This window comes from Chiloscyllium punctatum, chromosome 4, assembly GCF_047496795.1.
Source record: "Chiloscyllium punctatum isolate Juve2018m chromosome 4, sChiPun1.3, whole genome shotgun sequence".
Lineage (NCBI taxonomy): Eukaryota > Metazoa > Chordata > Chondrichthyes > Orectolobiformes > Hemiscylliidae > Chiloscyllium > Chiloscyllium punctatum.
Window position 1 is genome coordinate 43,568,331 of NC_092742.1, and position 22,726 is coordinate 43,591,056.

The 22,726-nt window shown below is 38.5% G+C and overlaps 1 protein-coding gene across 2 annotated transcripts in view; it reads right to left on the reverse strand.

Annotated features, from left to right (window-relative positions):
- Nucleotides 1-685: 685 nt before the first annotated feature.
- Nucleotides 686-22,726, reverse strand: part of wdr25 (WD repeat domain 25) — a 107,875-nt gene continuing 85,834 nt past the window's right edge. For both annotated transcript variants that reach the window (XM_072568506.1, XM_072568505.1), the window contains exons 4-7: nt 20,016-20,146; nt 15,703-15,873; nt 13,737-13,877; nt 686-2,316 (exon numbers count right to left, since the gene is read on the reverse strand). In XM_072568506.1, coding sequence (XP_072424607.1) covers nt 2,095-2,316; nt 13,737-13,877; nt 15,703-15,873; nt 20,016-20,146 — 665 coding nt within the window. In that variant the 3' untranslated portion in view covers nt 686-2,094. The remainder of the gene's footprint in view (nt 2,317-13,736; nt 13,878-15,702; nt 15,874-20,015; nt 20,147-22,726) is intronic.

Below are 22,726 nucleotides of genomic sequence, written 5' to 3' on the forward strand. Positions count from 1 at the left end.
GCAAATTCTATTGAAGTACAATAGTATTTATCTAATGTCATGAGTCCTAGTCAGAAAATGTACTCTTTAAGCTACTAAGAGCAATAACTATGTATTAAAGTACAAACTGATCTCAAATTATTATTCACCCTCCCTTTCTTGTGTATTACTCTATGCATTAGCAACTATTCTTTACATGTAAAGTGCTTTGCAAGATAGTTTGCTTTTAGCTTAACTCACAGATAAACATTGATCCAAAAGTGCAGTGCTATTTAATTATTCCATTTAAAATATCAACGAAATAGTCAAGGGTTATAAATGGGTGATAAGTGAAGAGGATACTCATAGCACATAACTTCACTATGTTTTGTCAACTCAACATTATTTCACTTCCTTGGGGCTTTCAATGCCTGGTTGTAGCGACTTTTAGCAGCAGTATGTTGTTTGACAGGGGCCCAATGCAGTTTGGAGAGCACAGAGATAACAGGGGAACAGAACTTGCTGTGACTTAAGGCAGGGGCAACAGAATTTTACAAGATCTCAAAGTAGAATGTGGGATACTTCAAGCTCAGCGAGCTAACTTACATACTTGTCATCAACCTGAACTGCAAATCTTCTCAAAAATCACTAATATGGGATACAGCTGCAAAGTGCAGAACTCAACTTCTACTTTTCACACAGTGTTCACTTCCCAAACTAGACAGAATTTATTTGAAGAAAGACTTTATTTTTATTACCATTTTCCTTTGAAATATCACACATTTAGATTGACTTTTGAAACAGCATAAAATCAAAATGTAATCGCACAGCAGAAAGTAGTTGTGTTGATTGTATCTGCGCTGGCATACTAAATAGCAATGTACTTAACTTTATATCTCCCTGTCATTTCCACACATCCTTTATAGAATTTATGCCAAATGTAATTAATTTTAAAAATTCTCATACCATATTAAATAATTGTTTCAATTCATTGAAAGCAACAAATCAGAAGACTTTTCCATTTATAGGCAGTGTTATTTTAAAGTACTCAAACTAAATCAACACCGATCTTAAATTGATCCTGCCATTTATCAGGTTCCAACAAAATGTTATTTTTGAATATATAGTGCAAAGTAATATCTGCAAATTGTGGAAGTTAGTTCAAGGGTGAAGTAACTAAATGGTATTAAAAGAAATACTGAACCTCATATGCTTAATACACCCAAATAATAAAGAAAAAATGGAAGTATTTAAGGAAAATAAATAACTTGCTTTTATTTTCAGCAAATAATTCATAGTTTATTTGATTTTATTTTTAAATAGTCAGCTTCAACAATTAACTGTCATACTTTTCACAGAACAATAATTGAATCTGGTTATCTTGATTTTCAGATCAGACCAACAGGCCTGTGGTTGACCTTTCTGCCCTTCAATTTGTTTAATCAACGGTTAGCTGTAAGTTCTGGTTAGCATTTCCAGAGAGTGTTGTGCAAGCTAATCAAAATAGCACAAAAATGGATTCACAAGTTTTGACTATTTAAAAATATTATCCTATTGGAACCTGATAAATTGTGGGTTTACAATAATGATAATGATATTGGAAACAGGATGATTGCACGTTGACTGTTATAAATACATGTGGCATCATTCTTTTGATGTTATCGATACAATCATAGGATTCACTACAAAATCAAATATACACAAATCAGACAACTTGTTTAATACTGTAATGTGAATGGTCATAGCTTGATTTACTTCTTCAGTGCTTTTTGAAACATTAAATAATCACTAAATGATAGTGATACTCCACATGTCCACAATTTATGTGTAAAGAACAATGTAGATATTTCAGATGTCTAATACCTTCCTTACAGCTACAAGAGGCTGGACATATTGGCCACAATGCATAAGAGCATTAATAGCATTAATCTAGTGTGCAGAGACCTGAGCATTGTCTGATACTCATACCTGTTGTTAACCCAATAAATATTGCTGAATTAATCAGCAGATAAAGGAAAATGAAGACTGCATTTTGTTGGTACTGTGGACAACTGTGACTTGTTTTGTAATTAAGGGACAAAATAATCAATGATAATGCACAATTACTCCTCAAATACAGCTGCAATTTACAGGTCATCACTGCCATATTTTGACTTCTCCACCCCAATCACAGGTTGCAATAATAGATGGGTGCACAGGGTGAAATGAAACATCAATGCAGGCCTCCTTGTGGGCTGGCAAAGTTTGAATTAGATTTGAATTCAGATAGTTGTAAAAGCACAGTGTCCCATCAGCACTTCCTGTGGCAATTATAGCCCCATCAGGTGAAAATTCACAGCCCACTCCATATCCTTCCACCTGTAAAATAGAGAGAGAAAATTAATTTAAGGTATAATGATAATAAACCCTGGTCATTGCAAATGTTTTTCTATTAAGAATTATTTGTATTGAAACAATTTTTTACAATTTGGCTCGAGATCTGCAATGTGCAAAGCCAACTCTGAGCACTGATGTTGTTAAGTCTTGATCTGTCACAAGGCATCCAAATAAAAAAAAGAGAAAGTTTGGAAACTTAAGCTCCATAAGTAGGTGAAATGGTTCAAGATTCAGAATCATTATCAGTATTCTTGTCTCCATCATAAGATCATAAATTAAGCTGTTCGTTGATCATTTCACAATGTTCAGCTCTATTCATATGAAGTAGCCCACGCAACAAGAATGAGCAACAACAACATTTAGGTTGCTGGTTCTATGTAACATGTGTCACACAAATGTCAGGCCAATTCCAACAAGAGAGAGCAGAACAACAGTTTGCATTTATGTAGCATATTTATATCGTAAAATGTGGTCAGGGATTTCACAAAAGCGATTATTCATCAGATACGCACGTGCACGTGCACATGCACATATTTTAAGGAAAATTAGCATGGATTGTGCACATATATATTGGGCACAGATTTCAAAAGTGAATGAACAAGAATGAAGGAAAGGTGGATAAAAACAAGCATTCATAAAAAAGAAATAATGACAGCAAGGAGCAAAGAGAAGGGAAAACAGTACAGCAATTAGAAACAATGCAGAGTGAAAAGAACGAAGAAAAATATTTCATAAAATACCACCACAGAAATAAAATTTAAAAAGCACAAGTATAACACAGAAATCAAAGGAAAACGAAATACAAAAATCATGAATGGGTCAAAAAGAATAGTTTTTACTGAAGTTTTGTGAGCATAGATTTGAAAACATTTGCTTAAATTTTCCAGCCTTCACTTTGTTGGAGACTGGATGTGTGACCCAGAATATGTGTCATACTTCAATGAGCCAACACATACTGCAGCCCAGAGGAACTACGCAGAGCAGAGGAAAATCACCTATACCGTGTATTCAAAAAGAATGTGTACCCAATGAACACAGTCTGCCCATTTCTCAGCAACAAACCCAAACAAGCAGACAAAAAATGTCCAGAAACCCTAGCCACTCTCCCCTACATCAAAGACATCTTAGAAATGACTGCCAGACGACTCAGACCCCTTGGCATCATGGTAGCCCACAAACCCACCAACACACTAAAGCAGTAGCTAATGAACTTGAAAGATCCTGTACAGACAACAAGCAAAACTAATGTCATTTACAAAATACTGTGCAAAAACCTGTAACAAACACTACATTGGACAAACAGGCAGAAAACTAGCCACCAGGATAAATGAACACCAACTAGCCACAAAATTACATGTCCTTCTCTCACTAGTATCCTTACATAAAGCGAAGGAAGGACACCACTTCGACTGGGACAACACATCCAGTTTAGGACAAGCCAAACAGAGACACGCACGAGAATTCCTAGAAGCATGGCATTCCAACCGGAACTCTATCAGCAAACACATCGAGTTAGACCCCATCTACCATCCCCTGAGAAAAGGAACAGGAATTGACATCACCACAGGAAATGACATCACCAACCCAAAGAAACCCAAACATATAAATAAAAAGCAGGAATCATGTATACTGCTTCGTCTGAGGCCCACTGAAGATGTTACATAATAGGGTGACGAAACATCTGGAAATGAACCTCCCAGCTCAGTGAGCAAACCTACATCCAGAACCTCAATCCGAGCTACAAATCTTCTCAAAACTCACCAAATGTTATTTTCTATGCTTTATCAAATAAACTAAGGCAAATGCTTTCAAAACAAGGGGTGGTAAAATACAAAAAGTGCAGAAATTTCAGAAGATATTTGAACAGCCTGAACTCTGTTCCCAATGTCTTTTCCAGACCTGAATGAGATAAAACTGTTATTTGTGCCCATAGTTCCAATAACCAAATTCTGTTCCATGAAGTTCCTGACGTCTATGAAATTACATTCACAGAAAAAGGTGAGAAATGATTTCAGATAATAAGAAATCAGTAGCAAGGGCATTCCTTCCTCCCTCAGAGCTTGTTTTGCGATTCAGTAACATCACAGCTGATCTTGTAGCAAAGCTATACATTTAAGAACTATCCTTATACCTTTCGATTCTCTTAATACTCAAATATCTGTCAATGTGTGATGTTATAAAGATATGGGCTTACTGTACCATTAAGAGAATTAAAAAAGTTACCTGACAGCACCAAATGTTCTGAATAAGATACAATGTAACATATAGTCTAGCTACTGAGGTAACTAGGGCAGCTGGTTGCCTGGTATATGGGAAGAAATTAAGGTAACTTAGATTAAAGTTATCTGTATCAAGGGTAATGTGTTTAAAAAAAGGAAAAATAGCCATTTTTTTCATTATGATGGTTCATTTCTTCTTAAGAGGGGACGTGTTATGAAGATGTGGGCGTAGTGTACCTTTAAGAGAGTTAAAAGCTAGCAGAACTATCTGACAGCACCAAGTGTTCTGAATAAGATTCAGTGTAACATGTGGTCCACCTACTGGGGTAGCTAGGGTAGCTGTTTGCCTGGAGACAGAAACAGATTCAAATTAGGCCAGTCAGTTTAAATTATACCCCGAAAAATACCAAATTCCAATCAAGTTTGAATTTAGTATATCGACAATCTTAAAAACCAATGACACAATTTGATGCTTTGGGGGTTTTAAGACTGGAGAAAATTGAATAGTTGGGAGGAGAACTGCCATGCCGCTAACATGCAGAGATTGCCCGAAAAATAGTTCTCTTAAAGGTACCTTTATCAATCCATGACCTGTGAAGCATAATCCCTAAGAAGAAGAAAAGAAGATACAGGAAGATACAAATAGAAGATTCAACAGCTGGCTGGTTTTGAAAACTCGAATTTTTGGTAAATCTTAATTAGGAGATTTTATAAGACTAACAATATAAAGGGAAGATAAAAGATATGTTAGAGGAAGGAGTTGTAAATAATTGTTAGTTCGTTATTCTCTGTTATACTTTAAGAAATAAAGTTTTTTTTTATTTAAATAGTTCTTGGCCTCTCAAATTTTCAGATTGCTGCATGGGATAAATCTTTCTGTGTTACTCACGTAAATTAAGGAGGAGAGTTTACCCAGTGTCATAACAGCTTGGGGGCTCATCATCAGGATTTCAACTGGTGTAGAAAGATTTGAATAGATTTGGGGGTATGAAAAATACCAGCAGATTTAAACACTTGCAGGTTAGTGTCCTAGATCTTTAAATAAAACATAGGTGAGGCAATTTGTTTAATTTCGGAAACTTGCGGTTGATTAAATTAAAAATGAGAGAAATGGCTCTTAAAATTGCTGAAGAGGTTCTGGGATTTGAAGGTGATTCTCAAATTTGCCAATAAAGTTTAGAAAGAAAGAAAAAGGCCATACTTTTAGAATTAGCAAATACGTTAGATTTGGGTTTCACCAAGGATAAAAGTAAAGCTGAAATTGTAAGGAATTTACTCAAACACTAAGGTGTGTCAGAAAAACAGACAAGTGCAGTAGAGGTAGAAAAACATCAATTACATTTGAGGAAAATGGATTTAGAAGATAAACAAACGGAAACAGAAAGAGAGAGAGAAGAAAGAGCGACAGAGAATAAAAGAGAGAAGTTCTTAGCTGAGCAAAGAGAGGCAGAAGAATGGGAGAGAGAAAGAGAAAGAGAATTTGAACTTAGTCAGCAAAATTAGATTAACGGTGGAAATTAAGAGAAAAGGTAGTGGATATATATATAAATATGTCAAAACTCTGCCACATTTTGATGAAAAAGATGTTGAAGCCTTCTTTATTTCATTTGAAAAATTGGTTAGGCAGATGGAGTGGTTCAAGGATTTATGGGTAATACCAGTTCAGACTAAATTGATAGGCAGAGCAAGTGAGGTATTTGCCGCAATGTCAGATGAGGTGTCAAGAGATTATGAAGAGGTTAAACAGGCTATTTTAAGTGCTTATGATTTGGTACCAGAATCAGTAAGACAGTGGTGCAGAAACACAAAGAAGGAATCAAGTCAGACTTATGTTGAGTCTGAAAGAATTAAACATAGTCATTTTGATTGATGGGTGCGTGTTTTGAAAATATATAGGACCTTTGAGGCTCTAAGAGAGATTATTCTGCTGGAGGAGATTAAAAACTCACTTCCAGAAATGGTAAGAATTCACATGGAAGAAAAGAAAGTTCAGGAAGTGAGAAGGACAGCAGAATTAGCAGATGAGGACATGTTGGTGCATAAGACAAGTGTCCGGCCAGAATTTCGTCCTGTGAGGAATGGAAGTTGGGAGAAGGGAAGATCCTACACTACAAAACCAAGAGTAAAGTGCACTGGTAAGAATTTACCACAGGATAAAAAAGAAGCCAAGAGGGTGGACAGGAGGTGAAAGGCCTCAGATTCTTTCACTGTAATGGAGTGCGACACGGAAAATTACTGTGCTGGTGGGTACAGAAGAGCACTGGGAAAAGGTGCCTTCATTGCCAGAAAGTGGGACACGTAAAGTCACAGTGCCGGAGGTTAAAGAAAGGCACTGTGGGAAAACATGTGGTAAAAGAAGCTAAGCCACTGGCATTAGTGAATGTAGTAAAGGAGACCCCAAGAAGAGTCATGGAGCTGCAGGAGAGTGCACAGCCTAGGCAGGGGCTGGGTATGGAGTTAGTACCTGACCTCCACAAAGAATTTTCCTCTGTGAGTAAAGTTTACTCAGAAAGAATAGGGGCAGTAGGATAAGAAGTTATACTTTTGAGAGATACAGGAACTAACTAGTCACTGATAATAAGGGATTAGTGAATATGCAGTTTTTCTGATCAGTTACCCGAGAGTGCAGTAATTCGTGGAATAGACGGACAGAAATTTAGCATTCCCCTATGTAAGATCAGGTTGGAGTGCCAGTTCAAGACTGGGGAAGTTACAGTGGAAGTGATTGACAGAGTGTCAGTTCCAGGATTCAGTTTGTTCTTGGGAATGATTTGGTAGGATCCAAAGTAGGAGTGACACCCCTTGTTGTGGAGAACCCCAAGGAAGACCAATAAACAGTGGAGATAAAACAGAAATATTCTGGTATTTTCCAAGATTGTGTGCGAACAAGATCCCATTATCATAAGTTACAGCACAAGGCGAAAAGAGAAAGGTGAAAGCGTCGAGGTTCAGTTAGTGGATACCCTGTTTGACGTAATAGTGCAGAAAAACCTGAAGAGGCAGAGGGTCAGACAGAAGTGTTTAGTCCTGAAAGACTAAGAGACTTGCAACAGCAAGACAAGATGATATCAGATATGTATGTAGATGCATACACTGAAAAGGAGGCAGAGAATATTCTGGAGGGTTATTATCTGAAAAATTGAATCCTACGGCAGAAATGGAGATCATGGCAGGTCAGTGCAGAGGAGAAACTGGCTGAAGTACACCAGATTATGTTGCTGGTGGCATACAGACAGGAGGTGTATGGGTAGCACATTGACTACCTGTATGAGGTCACCTAGGGGTATGAAATACTCAGGCTAAGGTACAAAAACATTTAATTGGCCTGGAATGCACAAGGATGTGGTTACCTTTTGCCGTACATGTCATACATGCCAAATGGTAGGTAAGCCACAGGCAGTAATAAAACCATCACCTTTGTTGCCAATTCCCACATCTGAAGAACCTTTCAAGCGGGTTATAATTGATTGTGTAGGTTCCCTCCCAAGAACTATAAGTGGGAACCAGTACTAGTTAACCATAATGGACGTGTCTACCAGATTTCTCGAGGCAATTCCATTATGGAGTATCAAGGCAAAAAAGGTGGTAGAGGAGTTAGTAGCTTTCTTCACACAGTATGGGCTACCCAGAGAGATTCAGTCGGACCAAGGGTCAAACTTTACTGCTAGGCTGTTTAAGGAGGTTATGGATAGCTTAGGTATACAGCACTTTAAATCCATTGCGTATCATCCTGAATCTCAGGGCGCTTTAGAAAGCTGGCATCAAACCTTGAAGACCATGTTGAGAGCATTCTGTCAGGATTACCCAAATTATTGGGATAAAGGTATCCCCTTCGTATTTTCTGCCATTAGTGATGCCCCAAATTGATCGACGCAGTTCACTCCCTTTCGGTCATGAACTGAGAGGCCCTTTGAAATTAATCAAAGTAAAATTGACAGGCCCAAAGTCGGAGATCTCACACTTAGATTTTGTATCAGAGGTGAGGGAGAGACTAAATCAAGTAGGTGAGTTAGCTAAACAGCACTTAATGAGAGCACAACATAGAATGAAGCAGGTTAAAGTGATTAAAAAATGAACAAGTCCTTGAGGAGTGGTATAGGTTAGTAAGCTATCTGTCTCAGGAGCATAGAACGCAGTTTGAAGATTTGTTACATTAGTAAAAGGACATATGTAAGAAACAAATTGGGAGGACTAATGTTGTGGTACATAAAATAGACGTAGGGAATACTGCTCTGATAAAACAGCACCCCTATCTGCTTAATCCTTTCAAAGCCAGACAGGTCCAGATGGAGGTGGAGGCCATTTTTGATGAGGACATCATCGAACCAAGCCAGAGCGATCATCCTAGTTCCCAAACCGGATGGGATTCAATGATTCTGCATGGATTATCAAAAGGACAATGCCGTTTGCGTGGTTACTGACAGGTATCTTTATTAGAGATGGCAAAAGAAATTTCTGCATTTGTAACTCCAAATGGGCTCCTGAGACAGATAACCTATACCACATTCCAAGGACTCATGAACAGAGTTGTGGCTGGGTTAATAAACTGTGCAGTCTGTTTGGACGATGTAGTGATCTTTAGTAAGTCCTGGAAAGATCACATGGTATAGTTGGCAGAGCTCTTTGAACGACTATGAGAAGCAAAGCTGGTGATAAATTTAAATAACACTGAATTCACGAAAGCAGAGGTGATGTTCTTGGGACAAGTTATATATACACAGATATATGGGAAGAAGTTGAGGTGAACTTAGATTAAAGTTAGCTGTATAAAGGGTAATGTGTTTAAAAAAAAGAAAAAAGCCATTTTTTCATTATGGTGGTTCATTTCTTCTTAAGAGAGGATGTGTCATGAATATGTGGGCGCACTGTACCTTTAAGAGAGTTAAAAGCTAGCAGAACTACCTGACAGCACCCAGTGTTCTGAATAAGATGCAGTGTAACATGTGGTCCACCTATTAGTGGAAGCAACTAGAGAGGAAGAAGCTGAAGGTCTGGAGCCCCTGAATACCACGAGGGCTATGAGCCCCAGAACAGGGCAAACAGCGAGCCCTGGTACAGTGCGTACAGGAAGCTCTAGTTCAGCACATGGGCTGCAAGCCCCAGGACAACGTGTGGGGAAGAAGTCCTGCAGCACCACGGAGGGAGTGAGTCCCAGGCAGAGAATGGCGCGGGGGAGGGAGTCCTGGAATTTACCTGGAATAGCTGAATGTTGGTATGGAGTTTTCTAGGGCTTTGGGAGGAGCAGGGACAGCTGTTGGACTGGGTTCTGGTGCAGGCGGTCAGACCACGTGTGCAGGCCCTGCACTGAGCTGCTACACTAATGTCTATTTGAAATTTCCTACGTTATTGTAATGTCAATCCTTTAATGATGTCTTATTTTTAACTTATTTTTCAACTCGGTAAATAATGCAACTACTTTTATTCCTCTGCTGTAGACAGATACTTGTATCGGAGATGTTGGCATAACAAGGCGGACATTGTAAAAGCTTTTCACTGTACTCCTATAATGGAGTGCATGTGACAATAAAAGAATATTGTAAACTCCTATCTGAGACAGTCCCTCTTAATTCTAGACTCAACAGCCTAAAGGAAACATTCTCTCAGCATCTATCTTGTCAAGCTCTTAAACATTTTATATGTTTCTATAAGATTATATCGTATTCTTCAAAACTCCAGAGAAAATCAACCTAGTCTACTGCATCAATCCTCATTTGACAAACTTCATCCCGTTATCAGTCTGGTGAAATTTTGCTGCATTCCTTTTAAGGCAGTGCTTCCAAAACTATTTTTCCATTGTGATTGCATTAGCATCATATCAGAGTTTTGAGAGATGGTGGGGGAGTGGTGATTATGAGAACTGGGAAAGGATCTCTCTCCCAAGTGCCACATGTTAATTATTGCTGACTGAAATTCCAGTGGATCTCGCAATAACCAGCCAGAGTTTTGCCACACAGCACACCAGAAAATTGTAGTTCAATCAATATTGCCCAATGCTGTGCAGTTATTATTATAGCCTCAGATTTTGCAACCCCAAATTTTCATTCCCTGACCAGACTCTGGCGGTCATGACACACTTTTTGAAAATCTCTGATCTAAGGTAATTGTAACCTTGCTTAGGTGAAGAATAAAATTGTCTTTGAAATTCGAGATATATGTCACAAAGGTTACATACAACTGAATATACTTCCCAAGAAAATTATAGATGGGCAATAAATTGCCTACCAACTGACAGCCACATGCGGTGAATAAATGAAAAAAATCTCAATCGTTTTGTAAGAAAAGCTAATATACTGTTTACTATTCTGTTTGAGTGCTCTACCTGCATTTTAACTTTATGATTCATGTCAAGCACATCCATCTGGATCCCTCTGAGATATCAATGTTTCCCACCTCTCACTCTGTAAAACATTCTGCTTTTCTATCTGACCGACCAAAGTGGATAACTCATAGCTCTCTACATGATAGCCATTTAACCTGTCTAAAATCCTTTTTCTGGCGCTCAGTGTCCTCCTCATAGACTATTTTCAACTTAACGTATCATCATCAATACATTACAGTTGGCCCCTCATCCACGACACTTATTTAGATTGTGAATGGCTGAGACCCAAATACTGATGCTTGTGGTAGCCTATTCATTATAGCTACTAATCAAAAGTGACTTACTTATTCCTGCACTCTGTTTTCTTTCTGAAGATTCTTCCGATCTTCAATCTACGCGAATAAATTGTCAATCGCATAAGCCACACTTTCTTAGAATAACATGAAGCACCTTAATGGTTGCATTTTGAAAAGCCAAATACATTATATTTATAACATTGGTTCCTCCTTACCTCCTCCACAAATTTCATCCTCAAATTTGTTAAATATTATCTTCATTTCATAAATTCATGCTGACTCTGAGAATCATAACAAGGTTGGCCAAATAGAGCAGTTAGAATGTTTCTAAAAACAGATTCCAGCATTTTGCGTACTACCACTGATATTATAGTAAGTGGTTTATAATTTTGTGCTTTCTGCTTTCCTCCTTTTTTGAGTGATAGGGTTACCTTTGTTACCTTCCAAATCCATGGGTGCAATTACAGAATCTAGGGAATTTTGAAAGATCAATATCAAATAAGACCATAAGACCGAGGGGAAGAAATTAGGCCATTCAGCCCATTGAGTTTGCTCCTCTGTTAAGTCATGGCTGACAAGTTTCTCATCCCCATACTCCAATTCTCTCCCTTGATACTCCAGCACCTATTGACCTCAGTCTTGAATATGCTGAATGATCTGGCATCCACAGCCTTCTGTGACAATGAATTCCATAGATTCACCACTCTCTGGCTAAAGAAATTTCTCCTTATTTCCATTCTAAAAGGTCTTCCCTTTACTCTAAGACAATGCCCTCGGGTCATAGTCTCGTCTATCAATGGAAACATCTTCCCAATATCTACACTGTCCAGGCCATTCAGTATTCTGTATGTTTCAATTAGATCCCCTCCCTTATCCTTCTAAACTCCATCGAATATAGACCCAGAATCCTCAAACGTAACTCGTAGGTTAAGCTTTTCATTCCTGGGACCATTTGCATGAACCTCCTCTAAATACACCCCAAGGCCAGTATGTCCTTCCTGACACAATAAATTGTGCACAATAAATTGGCCCACCTATTTTAAAGCATTTGGCTGTGGGCTATCAAGGTAAAGGACTTTTGCATTTTTAAATATAAATCTATCTCCTCATTAAATTTACACAATGCCCTGGCACCTACCACACGGTAGAGTAGTGAATTCCACACAACTCATCTTAAAACTATACCCTTAATTCTAGATTGCCCCCACTCCTCTCTGCTTTCCACAAGGACCGTTCCCTTCGCAAATCCTTGGTTTGCGCTTCCTCTCCATGCATCGCCGTCACCTCCACTCCAACACCCTGTGTGAAACTCAGGGCACGTTTTACTGAGCATCTCAGCCCGGCCCGCAGAGTCTGACCTGACTTCCCAGTCACCGCTCATTCCACTTCCCATTCTGACATGACCATCCTCATCCTCCTCCACTGCCAGAGTGAATCAGATCACAAATTGGAGGAACAATGCCTCATCTTCTGCATGGGGCAGCCTACAGCCCGGGGGACTCAACTCCAGTTTCAAATAACTTCTTTTCCCATCTCCCAATTCCCTATCCAGCCCCTCTCCCTCCCTCTCATTCCTCTGACTGTCCCTTCCTCCAGCTACTAACTGGATTCATTCCTCACATCGACCAACAAGGTTGTACTTTCTATCTATGCTCACCTATTCCTACCTCACCGCTCCCAGCCTCTCCCTACCTAAAACCGTCCCCCAACCTCCTTTATCTGCAGCTCCGTTACACCCACCCCCAGTCCAGAAGAAGGTTTACACTGAAAACACTGACTTCGCCACTTCCTGATGCGGCCTGGCCTGCTTTGTTCTTGCAGTCTCCTGCATGCCTACTTTGGATTTCAATATCTGCCGTTTTTTTTGCCTCTAACTAAGTTTGTACCACATGGGAAATCATCCTTTCTATATTGACTTTGTCAATCCCCTTTAGCATCTTATAAATCTCAATACATCTCCTCTCATTCTTCGAAATTCCAGAGAGTGTAGGCTTAAATTGCTCAATCTCTCTCCATAAGGAAAACCCTCATCTCTGGAATCAATTAAGTCAATCTCCCCTGAACCATCTCCAATGCAACCACAGCTCTCCTAAAGTAAGGGGACCAATATTCTAGGAAAAGTTTCACTAATGCCTTGCACAGTTGCAGCAATACTTCCCAAATTTTATACTCTGTTCCTTTAACAATAAATTCCAAAATTCCACTTGCCAAACCAATGGGAATACTTCTGTAATCTATACTAATACCTGATATATTTAAACTTATATTTTTTATTTGACACTTGATTTCTTAAAATTTTCAGAATTTTCTTTTACACCTTCTGCCGTTAAAGACAGATGCAAATATCCATTTAAAATGTATTCTGTTTTTGTAGATATAGTTGAAGATCTGTCAGATGTAAAAACTGTTTAGTAAACAATCTCTATGTTATCTAACTGTAAAATGATGTGTTAAATCTGAGCTCCCAAGTAATGTTTCGGATTTTTTGACAAATTATAAAATAGGCATATGCTAAACAAGAACAATGGTTTTTGTCTACTCCAATGTCAAAACCATCCATTAAAATACCTTATGGCCTTCATATCGTTTCCTTTTGTTCATCCTGTATGGCCGCTGGGTAGAAAATAACACCATATAGTTGCCATTGGTTTGAGCAGCAAAGACGGGTTCTTTGGGATGAACAGCCAGGCATGGGATGGTATATCTTTCCTATGGGAAAGGATGGAATTTTAAAATTCTATTACATATTCTGTGGGTCCATAATAAAAATTTAATGGTTTTAGCAGCTAAACAAATACAACAGTTTCTATTTTTTTTCAGACTCTTCGTAATTTAGTCAATATTAGAGAAATGAATCTTTGGTATGTAATTGAAATCCCTTAAAAACTCTCACTAGCATTTTCCCATACTGACAAATGAGCTTAGTCTAGGCTGAAAAATTACATACGAAAATATATTTTGGCATTGCATTTATCGTATCTTAAGTAATGAACTTATCCAAATTCAAGAATGTACCTTTCAACTGTGCAAATCTGCACGTTATTTTGTAACGCATTATGGAAAAATCATTTTCTGTCAGTTTCAATTACTAAATACTGCAAAGATGTAATTATCATTTCACAATGCAGACAGCAAGAATGCATCATTTACTTTCAGCAATTGCCATACTTTGATATGAATAATGCATGCTAAATATCAGCCCAGGTTTTGCTGGAGTTAGAAACCTCAATGTGTTGATCTTTCCTCACCCTTCAGCTTTAAAACTCTTTCTCCTGCAAGCTGCTGAAAATGTGCGTTAATAATGACACAACAAGGGCAACCAAGAATCTGGAATCTTAATAAATGGCAGGAGGAACAGTTTATCTTCTTCACCAGAATTAAAGTTTGAGGAAGAAACAGAGGGACAACCGGTAGAAAAGGTGTGAATTAAGACCAAATCAGTACAGAAAGGAACAGGGAAAATATAGATTTGTGGAGAAGGATACTGAAAGGAAAGGAAATAAAGAAGTTCAAGTTTTACATTTTAGAATTGTCATAAATAGCAATTTTCAATCTGCATGAATGAGACTTCACAGTTTCTTTTTGGGCAGCAAGGTTTGTCTGGCATTGCAGGAACATACATCTGGATATTAGAAAGGTGCTAACACTTTGAGGTGCAGTCTCAACCTTCTATGACAACCGTTTAATCAACAAATAATGTGCAAATGCAACAGTTCGACAACATTCAAAGATCTTGAGGACAAACCGCCATTTTTGCAAGGCTAACAGTGCAATGACATAAACTGTAATTTGTTATGATTCATAATTCACAGGCTTGCTCTTCCCTATCACAAGTTGTGTGCCAGTTATACATTAATAATAGTGAGTACATTAAATACTCTGTTATCTTGTCCAATACTTTAGGTTGTAAAGCCTTGCATTGAAATAGAAGAATTTATGGCAGAGAAAGAGGCCACTTAGCCATCTTGTCTGTGACAAATGAAAGAGCTGCTTAACCTAGTTTCACTTTCCAGACTTTGGTCTATAGACCTGTAGGTTACAGCATTTCAAGAGCATATGAAATTGTGTTAAGCAAAAAATACAATGAGGGTTTTTTGCCTTAACTACCTCTCCAGGCAGTGAGTTCCACATGTCCACTGAACTTTGGTTAAAAAGGTACTTAACCGCATCCTCCCATCCCAAACCCATCAATTTAAAAGTTTAGTACTTAATCACCCCTCCTCCACCCCTCCACCCCTCTAATTCTTCGATTAATTACTTTAAATATCTGCTTCCTGGTAATTGACCTCTCTCTTCAGGTATCTTATGATTTGCAACAATACTTCAAATCTGATCAAAAGACTAAAAGTCAACTGGAAACATTTTACTGCAGTTCAAATAGTGGTTGCTATAATTAATTAGGCAATTAAAGCACAACAGCTTAACTGCATTGTTACATCCGCCTCCACAGAACCTCTGCGGTGTGACTTCACAGAAAATGTATGACATGGATGATCTCAATACAGAAATGAAAACGCACATCTGTTAAGCTTACATGGAATATTTGATTAGATATCTTTGCAGAAGTCTTGAAATCCCAGGCAATGATTGTACGATCTGCTGAGTCTCTGCTTACAGCATCTGTACTGGTAAGAAATTCTTTTCCACCCGGAAGAAAAAGAATGTCAAGTGTTTGCTGTATTCCAGCACTGTATTCGTTCACCACCTAGAAAAAATAATGAATATAATTTACATGGCATATCTATTTTCCTTAACCCCAAAAAGAACATTCTGGTAAAATATTACTTTTCTTTCTAGTGATCAAAAAACTAGTGATTGTTGAATGGCATGCTTTTCAAAACTGAGGATAGCTTCTCTTTCAATTTATTCATGAGATGTAGACATTATTGGCAAAAAGCCTTTGAAAAGATGAAGTCAATGCAGCTTCTTAAAGTACAACAGTTGATGTGGTAAAGGTGCTCCCACAATGTCGTAAGGGATGGAGTTCCAGGTCTTTGGCCCAGCATCAATGAAGGAATTCAAATATATTTTTGACAAGGTCATGTGCTAACTAAATGTGACATTGGAGTTCCCATGTGTCGGTTGCCCTTATCCTTGATGGATAATCAAGGTTGGTTGATATCATGGGAATCATGAATTTTAAAGATTGTAAGTTACAAAGTTTAATTGTAAAATCAGCCTGCAATGTTAGACAGTTTTGCATTTAATTAAATAAACACAGTTCTGCTTATTGGTTAACAGTAACACAGTTTCTTTGGTCTTTAATACTATATTGAAACAATTCGAGTGCAATGAAATCAAAATTCTGAGCCCCTTCATGTTGCATTTCACAACTCATGTTGAGTATCTTCAGTATTCAGTCCAGAATAAGGAGAATGTCACCAAGACTTCCAACTAGGTTCCAGTGGCAGTACCAACAGCCAAAAAACAGCAGAGATGGAATGCAAACTTTTCATCCTGATTTTTTTTTAATTAATGGGCTGCACGTTGGCACAGTGGTTAGCACTGCTGCCTCACAGTGCCAGAGACCCGGGTTTAATTCCCGCCTCAGGCACATTGTGTGGAGTTTGCACATTCTCCCCGTGTCTGTGTGGGTTTCCTCCGGGTGCTTCGGTTTCCTTCCACAATCCAAAAATGTGCAGGTTCGGTGAATTGGCCATGCTAAATTGCCCGTAGTGTTAGATGTTGGGGAGTGGGTCTGGGTGGATTGCTCTTCGGAGGGTCAGTGTGGACTTGTTGGGCCGAAGAGCCTGTTTCCACACTGTAAATAATCTAATCTAATCTAATGGCTCTTTGGTTATTCATGATTAGCTGCTGGTTCATAGTGAGAGAATTAAAGCAAATGCTGATGATTGTATCATTATACAACAAGGAAAATGTATGCATCTTCCTGACCTTTTTCCTTTTGGGTGTCTTGAGGAAAGCTGCTCAGGTAGAACTTTGTTTATCCTTGGCCCAATTGCTTAAGTCACAAAGTTAACTCTGTGGAGAAGAACCGTACATGGGAAAACCTGTGGTCAAGTTGAAGCTAACCAGTCTGTTCAGGGAAGTCTGTTTTGAAATTGTCAGCTAATAGACAAGGTTCAGTCATTAATGACTAAGAGCATTGGAAGTTGTTTAGTTATGGAGCTGGAAAAAGCACAGTAAGTCAAGCAGCATCAGAGGAGCAGGAGAGTCGACATTTCAGGTTGGGACCCTTCATCAAGACCTGCTCCACCTTACATTGACTGACTTTCCAGTATTTGCAGTCCCAAATATCTTCAAGTTATTCAGTTATGGCTTGTTGTTTTCAGATTATTACTTTTGAGCCTATCAATTATAAGACATCAAATTTTGGACTGTGATGGGCATTCTAGATATATGACATCTTATTGATGTCCACGTTTAGGGTGTAGGTTTGCTCACTGAGCTGTAGGTTTGACATCCAGACGTTTCATTACCTGGCTAGGTAACACCATCAGGGGCGACCTCCAAGTGGAGCGAAGCTGTTGTCTCCTGCTTTCTATTTATATCTTTCTCCTCGATGGGGTTCCTGGGGTTTGTGGTGATGTCATTTCCTGTTCGTTTTCTGAGGGGTTGATCGATGGCATCTAGATCTATGTGCTTGTTTATGGCGTTGTGGTTGGAGTGCCAGGCCTCTAGGAATTCTCTGGCATGTCTTTGCTTAGCCTGTCCCAGGATAGATGTGTTATCCCAGTCGAAATGGTGGTTTTTTCATCCGTGTGTAGGGCTATGAGGGAGAGGGGGTTGTGTCTTTTTGTGGCTAGCTGGTGTTCATGTATCCTGGTGGCTAACTTTCTTCCTGTTTATCCTACGTAGTGTTTGTGGCAGTCCTTGCATGGAATTTTATAGATGTCATTTCTGAAACTTCTTTGATATATGGTAAGGTGGTTAGGGTTTCTGGCTGTGTTTTGTCTGCTTAAACACAGCCAGAAACCCTAACCACCTTACCATATATCAAAGAAGTTTCAGAAATGACAGCCAGACTACTAAGACCCCTCGGAATCCTAGTAGCTTACAAACCCACCAACACTCTCAAACAAAAACTAACAAACTTAAAAGACTCAGTACAACCCATGGACAAAACCAACGTCACCTATAAAATTCCATGCAAGGACTGCCACAAACACTACGTAGGACAAACAGGAAGAAAGTTTGCCACCAGGATACATGAACACCAGCTAGCCACAAAAAGACACAACCCCCTCTCCCTCATAGCCCTACACACGGATGAAAAAAACCACCATTTCGACTGGGATAACACATCTATTCTGGGACAGTCTAAGCAAAGACATGCCAAAGAATTCCTACAGGCCTGGCACTCCAACCACAACGCCATAAACAAGCACATAGATCTAGATGCCATCTATCGACCCCTCAGAAAATGAACAGGAAATGACATCACCACAAACCCCAGGAGCCCCATCCAGGAGAAAGATATAAATAGAAAGCAGGAGTCAACAGCTTCGCTTCACTTGGAGGTCGCCACTGATGGTGTTACCTAGCCAGGTAATGAAACGTCTGGATGTCAAACCTACAGCTCAGCGAGCAAACCTACGCCCTAAACCTCAACCTGAGCTACAAACCTTCACAAACCTTGTGATGTCCAGGTGTTGTTGAAGTATACAAAGATCAAATGCATTAATATTAGTGAAGAACAAACAAACAACTAGGATGGGCAATAAATGATTCCCCAGCCACAGAGTCCATGAATGGATATGAGAAAAGGTAACATAAGAATTGTTTTTGATTGTTTTGTGCTCTTTAATTTGAAGATGCCTTCGAAAAAAATTGTCTTTAGTTACATGCACAGTGACAGACAGCACCTGACAATCTCAAGTGTAGCAAATATGAGTTAAAGCCACTCTATTTTTCACCACTAATCTCAATAACAGAAGTTCATTCCTAAATGTCCTCCGCCTCCAATTACCATTCCCCATTTAATCATCTTGAGCAAATTTGCTCATTTAAGGCTGTATTAGGAGCATTGGTTCTGTGCCCAACATCAATATTTAAAGCTGGCAGGAAGCTGTTCATCACATCAATCCGGATCTGAAGCCAGCTTCCAAAAGGTCAAGTGTATTTTGCTGAACTATTGAAGCAAATTAGATATGAAATCAAATCATGAGCTTGTAATTGGAAAAAAGTCAGAAAATGAGAGTTAATTCAATTTTGTCAGCTAAAATTGTACTGTGGTAGTTTCATCAAAGTCATAGCCATAGATCATATGGCAGTGAAACACATCCCTTGGTTCGACTTGTCCATGCCTACCAGGTATTCCAAACTAATTAGTCCCATTTGACTGCATTTGAGCCATATCCCTCTGAACCCTTCCTATTCATGTACCTGTCCAAATGTCTTTCAAATGTTATGACCATATCTGTATCGAACACTTCCTTTGGCAGTTCATTCCATAAATGGACATCTCTCTGTGTCAAAAGTTGTCCCTTGGATCCCTTTTAAACGGTTCCCCTCTCACCTTAAATCTATGCCCTCTTCTTTTGAACTCCCCTACCCTAAGGAAAACATCTTTGCTATTCAACTTATCTATATCCTTCACAGTTTTATAAACCTCTATAAGGTTTAAAACCTCAACCTCTTTCACTCCAAGAAAGACAGCCTCTGCCTTTAACATCTTTGTAAACGCTTTCTGTACTCTCCAGAACAAGTAACACCCTTGTGATTTTTTTCTGTACCCTTTCCAATTTAATTACATCCTTCCTATAGCAGGACAACCAGATTACATTGCTATGCAAAAGGAATATTAAATCACATTTCATCTTAGTTGCTATAAATTACTTTACTTCAGATCGAAAGTGTGCATTACATGGTAAAGTATTACAGTACCTTACAAGTTCTTGTATCCCATGCTCTCACTGTTGAGCTGAATCCTCCACTCAAGAAGATATTTTGGTTCTCAGGATTGAAAGCTAAACAAGTGACTTGACATTCATTACGAACACTGATGATTTGTTTAGCTATATTAACAAAAATGAAACTTTAGTAATTGCAAATTGAAGTGTTAAAAATCCCCTATGGTTTAATGCTTCAGATTCATCAGCTGGAAAACACAAAAGTAACATAACTGGATATTCCATTTAATGCAAAGATTTAACTACATTTGAGGCTTCACCTCAGGTTTCACAGGTGACTGCAACATAGTACAAGACTCATTAGGGTAGATGGAAATATATTCTGGATTAGTGGTGCTGGAAGAGCACAGCAGTTCAGGCAGCATCCAAGTAGCTTCGAAATCGACGTTTCGGGCAAAAGCCCTTCATCAGGAATAAAGCTTTATTCCTGATGAAGGGCTTTTGCCCGAAACGTCGATTTCGAAGCTACTTGGATGCTGCCTGAACTGCTGTGCTCTTCCAGCACCACTAATCCAGAATCTGGTTTCCAGCATCTGCAGTCATTGTTTTTACCTGGATGGAAATATATCTGAGGTCATTGTAAAAGTTGATTTCAACTTCTGTTCACAAAATTTCCCAATTTACCCGATCTTCAGACCCAGTTTGGTAAACAGCACCACCAGGTTTCTGAACTTCCTAAGAATTACTATTTATCACAAGGCAAACTGTTATAAATCATCAACATATAACAGAATAAATTAAAACGCTAATCCGCTTACAAACTCACACTTACACACAAAAAAAATAGGGAAAAGTAGATTATAGGTTGAAGAAAACTGGGAGGCAATTAAGTGGTTCCTCTTCCTGGTTTGTTGTGATGATCCTTAGAATTCCTAGTCAGAAGTCTGCTTTTCAGTCATTTTTTTTCATTCCAGATGTTGTTTTGCAAGAGACACAACATAGCTGGTTCACTTATAAAAGTGGTAGTGGTCCCTTATTGCAAATAGTGGTAGTGGCCAGGAGGCCCAGGTTCAAGTCCCACGTGCTCCAGAGGGGTGTAATAATATCTTTGAGTGGGTTGATTAGAAAAATAGGTTAAATATAAAAAGAAAGTCTCTGATTTGTCAATCAAGAGTCACAGCTTACAACAACTGGTGAAGGAAAGAGTAACTAATTTTCTTCAGGTTTAAAATTGGTTTTGATTACAAAGAAGAGAAATACAACTTCTGTGCTCATGGAGATCAAACACTTCTATCTTGTTCCCAGTCCCAAGACATTCAGTTCCCTGAGAATCAATCACATTGTTGTTGGCAGGCTAAAAGACTTTTGTCATCGCAAAATGGGCACTAGTCCATAAAGCAATCAATCAACTTCTTGTTGCCACCCAGTTGCATCTGTCCACAAAATCCCTTGGGTTCACATCACAACCCAAATGTCAATTAATGCTTGTTCAAATCACTGTATACATGATGCTTGCCTGAGTGTCTCAGCTTACTTGCTTTTCTAAACATGCAGCGATCCTTAAACACTTATTTTTAAAACAGTTCTTTCTCATTTTAGTCCATAAGTTTAAAAAGCACAAAAGTAAAAACTCACGGTTTTTACACTAAGCAAAACAATTTGGGTTTGCTGCTATTTCATATTTACTTTGTATTTAACTCATCTCAACTGGGTGGCAGCAAGAGTAGAAAAGAACAGTGTTCTCAAAGTAGAGAAGGAAACCAAAATAAAATCAGCCCAACTTCTACTCTGATAGCTCATGCTGCAAATTCCAAATGTGGATTTCAGACTGCAATAGTCAAGACACAAATGTCTCCCAATACATTCTATTGTGGCTCCCATATAGTAATCATGTATGAAGCTTTGTGGAATTGAAATGCTTGTGATAAATTTCTAAACTTTGTATATTATCAACTGGTGTGTTAATTGAATAACACTTAAAAATGTCATTTCTAAAGACATCAAGGTCTTGGCTACTGGGGAACTCAGGTGGAATTTAGCATGGAGTTTTGACATATCTGATTAAGCCAACTAGGATGGGATGAAAGTAAATACACTCTTTTAAGAGCTGATATTTAAATACAAACAATTAGTCATTATACAAATTGCTTTTAATGCCACTATATATAAACTAAAGCAGTTAATGTTTTGACAGAAATTTAAAAGTTGCCAGGAAAATATATAAATTGCACAGACGAAGTACTCAATGGGATTTGAAACACAATTATGCATTCACAGTGAAATATGTGAAGGAATGTAATAAGGACCTGCAGTTCTGGAAGAAAAAAATTAAATAAATTATATAGATTCTGTTGGGATATACTAATAAGAAATTGTTGTCACTGGATAGCCTTGTTGATATAGGAAACCAGACACACTTGGCAGCCAGCATCAAGCTATGCTGGAAAAAAATAAGAATTATAACTGCAGTTAATCACTGTTAGATGTCCATAAAGAAACGCTCACCATGTGAAGCATGCAGTACTGGAGCAGTGTCCGAGTAAGTGGCTGCATTTTAGTTATTCATACTCAAGACAAAGGGGGGAAATGAGACACCTGGATATTTTTCCAAATCTCAGGAAGAGGATTCATCAGTGATTAGAAGGAAATAGAGTAGGAAAGGAGTTTTTAGATTACCTACACTGTGGAAACAGGCCCCTCAGCCCAACCAGTCCACACTGACCCTCTGAAGAGCCATTTCCCTCT